Below are 14,351 nucleotides of genomic sequence, written 5' to 3'. Positions count from 1 at the left end.
TTTCGGGACGCCCTGTCCCTTCCTCAGGACAAATAAAAAAGTTAAAAAGTCATAAGAACAAAGGAAAAATAGAAACAAAAACAACTAGCACTACTACTTAACTACTAAACACTAGATATTTACATACTTAATTACATGTTGAATTCGAAATTTTTAAGAACACTGATAAAAAAGGAATCCGGACCGCTATGAAATGCGTCCAGTCTATCGGGTATACTCGGGTGAAGTGCGATTTACATAATTGAACGAATTAATTATGCTAATTAATTACGACAATCAGTAAATCGTACATTGTTTCATTCTCTCAAAATAGCGTAATTTTACTTAATAAAGAATAATCAAAGAAAAATTAGAAAGCAGGGATATTTAAACATATGAATTATGATCCATTATAAATTTTGAAATATTTAAAGACTTATTACCGGGAAAAAATAATTAACAAAGGCGTAAGCAATACATAGTTATGTGGGTTGTCATTCCGCCCTAATGGTATTAACAAACTGAATGACTTCACCAGAATGAACGTAAACTAGACCCAATTCCCGATGATACTAAACAAGATTATTTTCTCAATTTAGTGTAAACTCTACAGTCAATTTGCGTCACCAACTCTCGAACAACCCACATAACTATGTATTGTATGTATAACTATGTATTTTCTTTGTCCTGAGGAAGGGACAGGGCGTCCCGAAAATTTGACAATTTTTATTGTTCGTGTCGTTGGTTATTTTTAGTGCACATTAGTGTCATGAACTTTTAGATGATTAAATTTTCTAGGGCAAAACTTTGACCTTGTTTGAACTTTTGGACAAAGAAAAGGATAAAGACTCAGAGGAATATGAAGAGGCCTATCAGGACCTGGTCCACATGTTTACATGTCAGGCTGTGCTTAGGAGTACATTTCCCCAGGCTGTAAGTAAATCTCCTGCAAGAATACAGTTCGTCAGTAACTCTTTCCATTAATGTATATTTATCAAAGCGGTAAAAAAATTCTTTAAAAAGAATGCTTATCTTTCTATAAATCATTTCCCTTTTAATTTAATATTCTAGTAACAGACTGAGGTACAGTATTCCAGGAAATTCTGAATAAAAAGTATCTTTCCTCTAGAAGTCTGTTAATGTAATGACTGATGATTTCTTAGACAAAAAAATTACTTAAGGTCCGGTGTAAAGACGAATAATGACCCCCATCGAATAATGACCGGGGGGTCATTTTTCAACGACAAAAAATGACCCCCACCAGTAGAAAAAATTCATTTTCTGTAGAAAAAGGGTCCTAGGGGGTCATTATTTTATATGTTAGTCCTATAAAATTATGACCCCCATTGAAAAATGACCCCCTTTAAAGTGATACAAAATATACACTCTTTGATATCTTTTTTACAGCGAAACTGATTTTTACATTTTCTGTAACCAGAAAAATACAAAAAGTCGTATGAAATAATTAGGAGTTTACGTGGTCTTTCAATGCTAAAATTGTGTTTGAAAAGAGATTCTTTAATTGTCAAGTAAATAAAATTTCTTTTTAATATTCCTCCTTATAGAGTTTGCTTAAAGAATGATATTCCACTTGTTTTTAGAAATCAAACCATGCAAAAATCAGGTTTAAATACTCTTTGATAGGAAAAATTAAATTTTTCGTAATTTAAACTTTTAGTTTGTTTAAGTTTGGCAAATCCTATTTGACAATGAAAGATGAGAAAATTTTTATCCCTCCCCAAAAAAGAACATTACGCTAAATCAAAACAAAAAAATAATAATAATAAATGAAAAGCAAAAATATAAATAAAACTCTGTACCTTTTAATAATTCTGAAAGAGGCTCTAGATAAAATATTGAAATGAAGTTAAGCCTTCACACAAGTATTATCATATTATAATTTACTTCGCCATGATTAAAGCATACTTTAAATGTTGGTGGAGGTATACTTGAAAGTATTGTGGCAAAGTAACAGTTAAAAATAAGTAGATTATTTTTAGCTTATTTTTAATTCCTTCTTATAGAAAAATAAAGGTAGGGTGGTTTTTTTTTTGCTTTTGTTCAATATCGACTTCCTCCTAAATAAGAAAGGGGGTGGGGTAAGTATAAGACCTAAAAATATGCTCTGTAAAGCTATGGGCTAGTGTAAAATACACAGCCATTCTAATGCAAAAACTATACATGTAGACATAAGCTTTTGATTTAGCACACAATATTCATTACATTTCTTTTAACGTAGAACCTACTTCGTATGACATCATAACTGGTAAATGTGTTAAACCTTTGCTAACCCATTAAGACGTCATAATTAATTCAACGCCACTTTTTCCCGTACTTGACAGCTTCAATAACAAGAGGCCCACGGGCCTTATAGGTCACCTGAGTATTGTGCAACAACTTTCAAACGATTAAATTTGGTTCGTGTTTTAAACCAGAGGCCGTGAAATTCACAATTCACAATTTTGAAAGAGGCACCACTGCTTATCATAATTATAAATTTAGCATGCTTACTCTATTTACTTAATACCCAGAGGTAGATCAGAGTAAAAAAGAGAAAATGCACTTCCACTTTATACCCAGTTGTGCACCTCACTCCAAAGGAACCACTAACCCAGGGGCCACATATTTCAAAATTTTGCAAATTTTATCATAAAATGGTTGATTAAAACCAAAGAGCAGATTTCAAAGCATTAATTTATTTTCAGGCTATGTACCCCCCCCCCCCCACCACCACCACCACTGACCCAGGGGGCATAAAAAACCACTTTGCTACATGCACCTTTCTTCATCATAAATATATATACTTGGATCATTGGCATAAAACCAAGAAGCAAAGGAAAGTATTTTCAAAGAATTAATGCATTTTCACTATACGATCAATAGAGCCCCACCCTAACACCAGAACCCCTGACCCTGGGGCCATAAAATTAACAATTTTATAGGAGACACTCTCTCATCATAACTATGTACTTATTTAGTTTATTTAATACCCAGAAGCTGAGAAGATGATTTTCAAAGAATTAATGCATTTTCACTATATGATCAATAGAGCCCCCCCCAAACACCAGTACCCCTGACCATGGGGCTATAAAATTAAGAATTTCGGAAGAGGCACTCTTGTTTATCATAACGATGTACTTAGTAAGTTTTTTTAATACCCAGAAGCAGAGAAAAAGATTTTCAAAGAATAAATGAACTTTCACTATATAATCAATAGAGCCCCGCCCTAACACCAGAACCCCTGACCCTGGGGCCATAAAATTCACAATTTTAGAAGAGAGACTCTTGCTCATCATAACTATGTACTTTGTTAGTTGATTTAATAAACAGGAGCAGAGAAGAAGATTTTCAAAGAAATAATGCATTTTCACTATATAACCTATTTAGCCCCGCCCTAGCACTAGAACCCCTGACCCTGGGGCCAGGAATTTCACAATTTTAGTAGAGGACTCAATGCTCATTACATTCATGCCAACAGTTTGCCTGCTTGATGTCCAGGAGTAAAGAAGAAGATTTTTAAAGATTGCAATAATTTTAGTGGTTTTGGCCCCACATCTCGGGCCCCAGGGGGGCGGGGACCATGAAATTCACAATTTTTGTTCCCCTTTACCCATAGATGCTGTATACCAAATTTGGTTGAAATTGGCTGAGTGGTTCCAGAGAAGAAGGTAAGAATGTTCAAAAGTTTACGAACGACGTACGACGACGGACGAAAACAGATAGCAATAGGTCACCTGAGTTTACTCAGGTGACCTAAAAATGGTAGAAAATACTGCATTTTGAAATTTACAGAATTCAATCATGCCAACATAATCTTAATCAATTCATATATTCTTTGGTTTATAATGCTTAATGGCAATATATTTCTGGAATAAGAGAAAATATGTAGGCACCTTTTATTTACTAGATCTAGACCTGAAGTTGACAAACCCAAGACTATCTAGTGTAATGAAATTACAATGTACATACAACTTTCGTAATAATTTGAATGGTATGTAACCATTTTGAAGGAGTGCATAAATCGTAAGAAATCTTTAGTTGCCAGCTATATAATGTAATATCTTGATTAAATGTGTCTAAGTCAAAGATGTACGTGTTGTAGATCGTTTGATCGTGTGTACATTTTTGTGATATCTATAATGAAATGATGTGCATTCCTTTTAACAATTATTTGTTACCTATTCATATTCTTGGTGTTTGATTACAATTTTTCTATTAAATATGATCTTTTTAAAGTAAAAGTACAATTTCTGATAAAAATTTAATCTGAAAGTAACCCCAAACAGTCATTTAATTATTAAATCCCGTGTAAGTGCAAAAAGGTCAAGAATATGAGTATCGGTAAATAGCCTATCTTTCATTAGTTAGAGGGGAAAAGTATATATTTTAATCATTTTTTTGTAATCATTTGGCTATGTTCTTCATCATATTGAAGTTTGAAAACATTGTGACAAAGACTTCTAAAAAATATTTACAAATATAGGGTGCATAATTGACTAAAAATAATAGAGTTCATTTGACTATTTTATTTAATGGTGGACTTATCTTTTATGTTAATTAAATAAAAAAGAAATTATTCTTGATGAAATATTGTTTAATATTATTCAGTTTAAAAAGTTTATAAACGATGATGTTTGAAGAAGTATTTTTGTGATTTTTCATATTCCCTTTATGACAAGTACCCCTAAAAAAAATTGAAAATGTGAAGTCGCAGAATGTAAATACCATACCAAGTTTCACAGCCTGTTCTAGATTAAAAAACAAGGAAACATATCATGATATCTTAACTGATTGATAAGCAAGTACTAATTTATCATTTTGAAAAGTTTGAAAATCTTGTGACAAAGACTTTTCCGACAAGGGTTCTACCTTAATTCTTGTTTTACTCCACCCTTTTACTCAGTTCTGAGTATATTTTTCAGAGAATTTAATATGAAAATCAGAACAAACATTTTCATTGTTGTAACGTCTTCTTTATAATGTATATTAATATGAAAAGTTAATTGAAGACCATTTCTTTTTATGTCCCCGTAATCGAAGATTCGTGGGGGATATAGTTCTATCGTGTTCGTCTGTATGTCCGTCTGTCTATCTGGCGGTTTGTTTGTCCGCAAAAACATTAACCTTTACCATAACTTTTCATTTATTGGAGCTATGACTTTCATATTTAATATGTATATTTCTTGTGACAAGACCTTACTTTGGGTACCACTAAATTTGACCTTTTGACCTTTACCTTGGAGTCCCATTTTACACAAAAATGCCAAATTTTTACTTTGGCCATAACTTTTAAACGGTAGATACTAGTACTCTCATACTTCAAATATGTAGTTTTTTGGCATTACCTTTCATTTGATATTAAAAACCATGACCTTTTGACCTGGACCTTGGAGTTTTCCGTACTTATGATTTTTTTTTACCTTGGCCATAACTTTTGAACGGTAAGGGCTAGGGTATTCATACTTCACATATGTAATCCTTGTTACATTAAACATTTTCTTCAGAAATCATCAACTTTGACCTTTGAGTTTGACCTACATTTCAAAAACTTATCCTTAGCCATTACTTTTGAACAAGTGGTGCTAGAGCTTTCCTATTTTGCAGTTGTATTTCTTGTGAGAAGACCCTACTTTGGGTAACAATATATTTTAATTGCATTTAAGAAAAGTTTAATCTTCGCTATGTTGCCATACAGGGGCATAGCTGTTTCACAAACACATTTTTTTAAATATGAGGATTTGCGGATAAGAGATGGATACCTCAAAGCGTAACAGACGGACGGACGGACATCCCGATCACTATATACCCTCCCGCTTTTCAAGCGGAGGATATGATAATATATAATACTGCTGACTTTTTCTGTCAGTTCGATGATTTCCACCATCAAAAAACAATGTTTACCTAACCCTTAAGGCTTGATAAATCTTTTACTCCTTTAGATTCTGAATCATTGCATTTACCTTAAAATATGTCTATAATTGTATAATGTTATGAGATCAACATATCATCAGTTTATTCCCAATAAGCTCAGGTGAGCATTTTGGCCAATGTGCTTCTTTATCAAATTTTTTGCCCCCTAAAAATTTTAGCTTTAATCTACAGGGGGTCATTTTTCTTCACGTGGGTTCTGCAAATTTTTAGGGAAGTGACACTTTTTCTACGGGCAAAAGGGTCATTTTTCTACGTCGAATAATGACCGGGGGTCATTTTTCGCTGTCGAAAAATGACCCCCGGTCATTATTCGATGGGGGTCATTATTCGTCTTTACACCGGCAGTACATATAAAAGGTTCCATAGCTTAACAATGAATTTACACAGAACAATTTCATGAATATTGTTGGGGATGATCCACAGATGCTCCGGTGTTTTGCTTGCGCAGAGAATGTTGAATCTAGCAAAGTCAGGGTCGACAAGCATTCGGTTGCGCCTAGAGGCAGAGTGAAACGAGATGACAGAAGATTTCACTGATGTTTTCCACTGAGATTTGTTGGGGAAGAATCCACTTTCGAGATAATCAGTTAACACGTGGTATAAGTTGTATTTCAATAGTATGGGAATTATGTCTCGAATAAACTCATAATGTTTAGTACTGGAGTTGTACAGGTAAGAGAACAGACGGATGATGAATACACGCTTGGTGAGGAAGGTTGTGTTGAGTTCACAGAGACGACCAAAGAATTGAAACTTCTTAATGTCAATCTCTGCTGTAATAGGAAGGAGACCTGGAAGGCTTGTCTGATCTTTTATGATGGGTCAGTCCCATAACACGTTTAACAACGAGATGTCATTAAAATGTATAAATATTACGGAGAGGTGTCAAACTCCGAGGGTCTTATATTTCATTTTGAAAAGAATGAAAAGCTACGAACAGTAATAAATTAATTGTCTATTGAAACAATGCAAATTGGGAGCAGAGCAAACACGGTCCCTCCGAATATTAAAGGTGGGATATAAGTCCGTATAGGAGTAAGCATCTTCCGTATATCCAACGTATGCATATGGCTCTTCCCTACGTAACCTTGCCAGTGTTGTGTAATTTTGAAGTTACTCCACAGTTATTAATATTTTTGAGAGGATTAAGAACAGGTTTGGAAGAGCATATGCTTTATGCCGTAAATATCATCCTTTGTATGGAGTTTTGGATATTGGAACCTATCTATAGGTATGATAGATTCTGATAAACACCTGATATTTTATATGAGCAATGGTATTAGACGTTTGAAAATTTGACAAGTAGAATTTGGAACTGACAATTTGGCATGAGGATTTACAAATAGGACAAGGCAGATGCGACTGGAAGATGTGACCGGTGACGCATAATATTTGGTCCGCCTCCTTTAAAGATCCGACCGCACCTAATACGACAACATGTTAGGTCCGGTCTGGCTCTATAACAAAAGTTCCGCACCCGGTCTATTATACAAAATTGTTTAATTATTGTTTTTGAATTAATAAGGAATATATAATCTTATTAACAGAGATGTGTTTCCTCCAAGAGAATATAGTAAACAACATAAGTAAGAAATTAATAGGAAAATAAATGAAAAGAAAGGGGTTTTTTTTCTTTTTTTTTTGCTCTGTTCAGAGATTTGTATTGTTTGTAGATTTTTTAAAGATAGATCACCGTGCGTTATCTGTATATTTTCATGAAGGTCGACAGTATAGCCATGGTATTTTTGAGAATAATTTTATTCTATCATCAGAATGTGTTACCACAAGTGACGGTCAATATGAGTAAACCAGACGAGGTTCCTGAGTCAGTGAGAGAGAGGGCGCTGTACAGGTACCTGGTGAAACTGAGGCCGAAGACGTACAATGGCAGCTACAGTGACATCTGGAGGGAGTATGGAACCTTACTGATAGCTGAAAATCAACTGGATCTCGCCAGGAAAGCTAATGTAAACAGTGTTGCTAAAAGAATTTGGAGTATACTTAAAATGACCTAGATTTTATGATACCATTCTAATTATTTCAAAAATACTTTGCTAAAAGATTTTGCAGTACACGTAAAATGAGCTAGACTTAATGATACAAATGGAATTGTTTGAATGCAAATTTTATGGTAAAAATAGGAACAAATGATACTTTTCTATTTTACTTCTGATGTACAATTTTAATTTAAAGTCAACTATCATTTAGCATATTTAAAGTAGTAATTAGAGATAAATGTAATTATTTTGTCTATCTGTCTGTCAGTCAGTAGGATTATACAGGAAGTAAGCAATTTTTTTTGCAAAAATCCCTGATGGTCATTTGATATATAAACCACACTTTACTGTTTCTCTGCAGGGTCCAGACAGAAACATTTATCTTATTGTAGATAAAAGACAGTTTTATTCCATGCAGGCAGACCTTCTGAAGAAGACAGAGGAAGTCGAGGAGCTCTCTACAAGGTACAGATACACTTCTTAATGAACCTGTCTCTTAATTAGTGACCATTAAATAATTATTAAACTTTTACATGTTAACAGGTTCACAAGAGTTATTAATCAATGCTGCATTTTGCATGCTTAGTTGATCTTAAGATCAAACCTTGAATTTGCTATTCATTCAATTTTTTATCTTTTTTTCGAAATTGAAGAATATTATCATTATGAGCAATCAAGCATAAAACAGAAATTCCTCTGAATCTGTGGGGAGAATCCTTGTTATATTTCATTGATGGAATAAAAGTGTCCATCAACCTGCTTTCTTAGCAGTCCTTATTTAGAATCAGAAGCTCAATTTATTAGATATTTAAAATTTTAAAATCAGTAAATGAAGGTTAAGATCAAAACATAATGGATTTTTGCATTTCCCAGTATTATTCTTGTGATGAAATTTATTTAAACCTGCAGAACTCTTATGCAACTTCATTTAAGTGAGTGAAGGACAAATTTGCATAGTGGAGCCATGTTTTAAAAGTGAAGCTTATAGGCACTTGTATAAAAGTATAACAATTTGCCTTGTATCTATGTTTCTAGCATTGTTTGTTTATTTGTCAGGTTGACAAGATTTGCCAGCCAGCAGTTGACCGAGGGTGACCCTAACATTGCAGACCTGAGTGACGTCCACCGCCCCACCAGACTGGGAGAGATGTACAGTCAGCTTTTTGATGATGAGTGGTCTGAGGCTTTTGAGGCCTTAAAACCAACCACAAAAGAGGATGAGGATGAAATCTATCCAAATACACTGACAATGCTACAGAAGATTGTAAAGGTTGGTAAAGAGAGAATGGAAATGTTTGGTTCTGTGGGAAATTTCTAAAATAGTGTTTGATTAAGTGTTTGTACATTGATTATATTGTAATTTGAATCATGAAAAGAATTGCAGGATAAAAATTTTAAGATGGGAAAGAACAAAGTTCACCTGAGGCCTTCCTGCTATGATTTTTTTTTATTGGAACTTTTAGTTTTAGTGGGAATTATTCCATTTTACAAAAACCCGCGGTGACCTAATATCAATTAGAAATGACCAAATTTTCTCACTAGTCCATGCAATATGATGACATTAATTTCTTCATTTTCCTTAAATCCTGAAAAAGTCATTCAAAATGGCCAAACGTTAAGCTTTTCCAACGCATAGCCCCAAACCTCATATCAAAGTTGTTTAATTGTTTAAAAAAAGAACTGTTTTAGAGGATTCTTTTCCATAATTTTTTTTTGGATCGGAGGTTGTGCTAATATTTTACTTAGTAGTTGAAGATGCTCAAAGTCATCCATTTTCTTCAAAATTCAAGAATATTGCAATTTTACAAACCATATTTAGCAAAACCTAAACTCTCAAAGGAAACTTTTTTTTATTGGTATGTCTCTACTTTATACTGATGTTTATAATGGAATATCGAGAGTCTTTCAGTTTATAGGTATACTCAGTAGACACAAACCTTTTTGTAGAGTAAGTTAATCTAGCTTAGTCTGTGCTATGACAGAAAGTTTGAAAAATAGATATTTTGAGGTAACTTTACCACTGTTAACATGAATATTGATTAAATGAAATTTTTGGATTTTTTTAATCTAGAAAGTTTTTAGCTTTTGTAAAGAGAAATCTCAGGAACAATTGCAAAAGCTGGAAAATCATATAAAAGGAGCCCTTCAACAAGACACAGCAAAAGTAAGTTTATTTTTAATACTAAATTACAAAGTAGTTTACGTGTTGGTACAGTAATAAGTTAAAGTAAGTAAATTTAGATAATTCAGCAAGTACATATTAATGTTATGACTCAGTGAGTTGCTATCAACCATTTTTTGTGTTATTATTTTTGTGATACTTCAGTTTTGAATGTATCCCCAACTTCTATTTTTCTGAAGATGCAACATTCTACAAAAAAGGAGAAGTCCAAGTCTCCACTACATCAGGTGGTGGAGAGGTACGCTAAGCAAATCAGAAAGGCAGCATCTAAAGAGACAGCAAAACTAATGGCTCAGGTAGGAATTTACTCCTGCAGACAGCATCCAAAGAGACAGCTAAACTGTCTGTGGACACGCATAGGTAGGAAACATTTACTCCTGTAGGCCACATCTAAGAGACAGCTTAACTAATGGCTCAGGTAGGAATACTCCTGTAGGCAACATCTAAGGAGACAGCTAAACTAATGACTCAGGTAGGAATACTCCTGTAGGCAACATCTAAAGAGACAGCTAAACTAATGACTCAGGTAGGAATACTCCTGTAGGCAACATCTAAAGAGACAGCTAAACTAATGACTCAGGTAGGAATACTCCTGTAGGCAACATCTAAAGAGACAGTTAAACTAATGACTCAGGTAGGAATGCTCCTGTAGGCAACATCTAAAGAGACAGCTAAACTAATGACTCAGGTAGGAATACTCCTGTAGGCAACATCTAAAGAGACAGCTAAACTAATGACTCAGGTAGGAATACTCCTGTAGGCAACATCTAAAGAGACAGTTAAACTAATGACTCAGGTAGGAATGCTCCTGTAGGCAACATCTAAAGAGACAGCTAAACTAATGACTCAGGTAGGAATACTCCTGTAGGCAACATCTAAAGAGACAGCTAAACTAATGACTCAGGTAGGAATACTCCTGTAGGCAACATCTAAAGAGACAGCTAAACTAATGACTCAGGTAGGAATGCTCCTGTAGGCAACATCTAAAGAGACAGCTAAACTAATGACTCAGGTAGGAATGCTCCTGTAGGCAACATCTAAGGAGACAGCTAAACTAATGACTCAGGTAGGAATGCTCCTGTAGGCAACATCTAAAGAGACAGTTAAACTAATGACTCAGGTAGGAATGCTCCTGTAGGCAGCATCTAAAGAGACAGTTAAACTAATGACTCAGGTAGGAATGCTCCTGTAGGCAGCATCTAAAGAGACAGTTAAACTAATGACTCAGGTAGGAATGCTCCTGTAGGCAGCACCTAAAGAGACAGCTAAACTAATGGCTCAGGTAGGAAAACTCCTGTAGGCAGCATCTAAGGAGACAGCTAAACTAATTGCTCAGGTAGGACATTTACTTCTTTAGGCATTCTAAAATGACAGCTTAACATTTTAGTCACTGACTATTTGCATACCAGTATTTGATTTTTATTCATTTGAGTAAGCAAATTATTTTTTCAAATGATCATTCCTCAGCTGTGATATGTTTTACAACAAATTAATGTTTGCAAAAAATGTTAGTTTACAACAAAGTGTCGGATTCATATACTAGTATTAAAAATAAAGTGTATTATTTTTTTTAAAAAAAGGTATTCATTCAACAAAAGCTGAGTGAATTGTTACCTGATGAGAAGACCCGTCAGGATGAGCGAGTAGTTACCTACGTCAGTAAGTGTGTAGAACTGTGCTGGTACATGTGTATGCAGGATCCCCCAATGGAGCTGGTCTTCCCACAGAAAGGTGACACCATGGACAAGAACTTGTTTTCTCACCACGGCAGGAAGGGGAAGGTGGTGGACATCTGTGTCTGGGCTGCTCTCCTCCTCCACAGGGAGGGACCAGTCGTGTGTAAAGGATATGTCCTCCCAGAGGAGAAAAAGTAAAGGGATAGTATCATAGTATTGCTAGAAAAGGCATTTGGATGCACTTCATTCCCAATCAACAGGGGCAGAGTAGATCCAAAACCCATGGCTAGTGAAGACAAAGATCAAGTATTACTGGTATTATATATACATGTAGATGCACATAGTTTCTGTGAATTGCAGCTGAATACATTTTCTGACTATATTTACACATGAGAGTTATATGTTTACATACTCCATAATTATGTTAGCCAGAAGAATTAATGATTTTCCTCTCTTTGCTTGGACCTTTTATTAGTTATGATCATTTTATTTATATGATTCAATTTCTAAATATTTATAAATAAATCATTGTTTTTATTTTAGAAAAAAATGTAACTTATAATGTTTGATGGTGAATGCGACATCTACTATTTGTCTGAATTGAAAAAATAATCAAATAAAATGCATGAAACTGACAATGACTCTTAAAGCTTTGAGGAATTAAAAATCATAACCAGTAACTCAAAAAAGAAAGATAGCAATTGATAAGCCTGATTTTATTTATAAATGTCTTCTATGAAACGATTTTGTTACAATCTTTGTCTGCAGGGTTATTCTTGTCCATAAGATCCATTCTTGCATTCAAGCATATCTAAGTTGTAGTCCATTTCCTGTACTGTTTTTTTCATTTTAATTACAAAACAAGCCTCACAGTGCCTACTACTAGTATTCGACTAAATGACCCATCCATCCTTTTTATTTTTTTTTTCAAGTATAGTCCTGCTGCACATGGCATTACTGACAAAGAAAAATAGGTAAAGAATAGTGATCAACCTAAAAAAAATCTTCAATCAGTACAAATCTTTGAACAGACCACTGAAAATTCCAAAAATGGGGTCAGGTGCCTTGGTGGAGTAAGCATCCCCTGTTGACCGGCTACATGGTGAATGCTACTGGTCAACTAGTAAAAATCAAAGATATTGCATTTGATATGAAACAAGTCAGCCAAAATATGACAGAGTTCTTATAATAGGTGATATATTTTATTAAGTTCATTATAACCACCATAGAATAAAGCCTGTCAATGGTTCAATATTGATTGTACTCGCATAATGCTCTTCAGAATCCAATAAGTTTCGAGACATAGACACAGCATGCAGGTAATAGCGGGACAGTCTACTAAGATAAGGAATGTCGACAATTGAGCAGGTAATGTAGTCTCATTTGTCATACAATTGAGTTGGCTTTTGTCATTTTTAGTCAATAAAGCAAAAAAGATGTGACAGACTGTGGTGAATCGAGTGGACATATAGATGGATATAACTATTGTTATAATACTGTAAAAAAAATTATGACATTTTTCAAAATATTGTATGTTGCCTTAAATCGTCATACAGAATGTATGGTGTGACTATGTCATTGTTGAGATTCAAATACTAATATTGAGTCTAAATCTAATCGTCCTTAGTTTTTCATCATCCAGTTACTGCAAATAAACTACAAAGATTTTATATCATACCATAAAGTCACCATTAAGCAAGTTCTATGGTCAAAACAATGAGCCTGTCAACAATATGGTAAATGTTGATGCACGTTTTCATATTAATTGTGAATCTATTACTTAGAATTGGCATCTGACAGAATCATTAGAAATTTTAATAAAAAGGAAGTTTTGTCCTCAGTTGGAAGATCGGTCTCCCTGTACATAAGACGAAATATGGTGAGAAAATGAACTGTATTCGATCTCAAAAGTCCATTTAACATTACAATAGAAAACACGGACCTCCCAAAAATCAGATGTGGGATCAAGTGCCATGGGGAAGCGAGCAATCCCTCCCGAACGGTTACATCCACCGTGTATTCCTGATCATTACCGAGAAATTACAGGAAAACACCGTGGACAACTCAGTTTATAAGTGAAGGCTTAACAATCAACACGAAATAATGACTTTAAACAAAACTGCTGATATTTTTGTTCAGAAATTGTTCATACGTATAACATATTCTTCCTTATCGAATCAAGTGAGAGATATAAATTCCTTATACAGGTGACAAAGGTATTTTGATGCATAATTAAGGGAAGTTGATTGAAAAGTTAAAGTTATCACATTTATCATAAAACTTTATTGCTGAATAACCATTAACGTCTTTCTCTAGTAAAGATCCAAGTATGAAATAAATCTTTATTTCAAGCTCACCGGGATATATCATGTAGACCTAAGAATGGAAATAACTATTTTTATTGACAATACGTCGTCGATATATCTAAATGTCGAGTTGAAGGCCACAGCAAATGTTTACTAACCCCTCCATGGAGGTCGTATTTACCAGCTCTTATATTGATTTAATGGACTTTTTTAGCTTGAATACTGTTTTTTCTCCATATTTTTTTCAAGTGAAAGATTTTGCACAAATTTTTCTTCATAT

The 14,351-nt window shown here is 34.1% G+C and overlaps 1 protein-coding gene across 2 annotated transcripts; it reads left to right on the top strand.

The window, feature by feature from the left end:
- The first annotated feature begins 764 nt into the window (after positions 1-764).
- Positions 765-12,357, top strand: LOC134275231 (uncharacterized). Of its 2 annotated transcripts, none has more exons than XM_062757503.1 (7): positions 765-912; positions 7,683-7,877; positions 8,269-8,372; positions 8,964-9,177; positions 9,979-10,071; positions 10,269-10,385; positions 11,670-12,357. In XM_062757503.1, exons 1-7 carry the CDS (start codon positions 868-870, stop codon positions 11,961-11,963), a joined length of 1,062 nt encoding a protein of 353 aa, XP_062613487.1. In that variant the 5' UTR covers positions 765-867; the 3' UTR covers positions 11,964-12,357. The 2 variants fall into 2 exon arrangements, with proteins under 2 accessions (XP_062613487.1, XP_062613486.1); XM_062757502.1 differs by having other exon boundaries at positions 8,964-9,181; positions 9,983-10,071.
- Positions 12,358-14,351: the final 1,994 nt, after the last annotated feature.

Source organism: Saccostrea cucullata, unplaced genomic scaffold, assembly GCF_032062105.1.
Source record: "Saccostrea cucullata isolate Sc308-1 unplaced genomic scaffold, CSIRO_AGI_Scuc_v1 ctg956, whole genome shotgun sequence".
In the NCBI taxonomy this organism is placed as follows: Eukaryota; Metazoa; Mollusca; class Bivalvia; order Ostreida; family Ostreidae; genus Saccostrea; species Saccostrea cuccullata.
The sequence above is the reverse complement of the archived record's forward strand: the minus strand, read 5'-3'. Positions and strand labels throughout refer to the sequence as shown.

Coding starts and splice junctions, on each gene's coding strand:
- LOC134275231 (XM_062757503.1), top strand. CDS start 868: ATGTTTACATGTCAGGCTGTGCTTAGGAGTACATTTCCCCAGGCT. Junction 913..7,682: donor GGAGTACATTTCCCCAGGCT/GTAAGTAAATCT, acceptor TTCTATCATCAG/AATGTGTTACCACAAGTGAC. Junction 10,072..10,268: donor TTCAACAAGACACAGCAAAA/GTAAGTTTATTT, acceptor ATTTTTCTGAAG/ATGCAACATTCTACAAAAAA.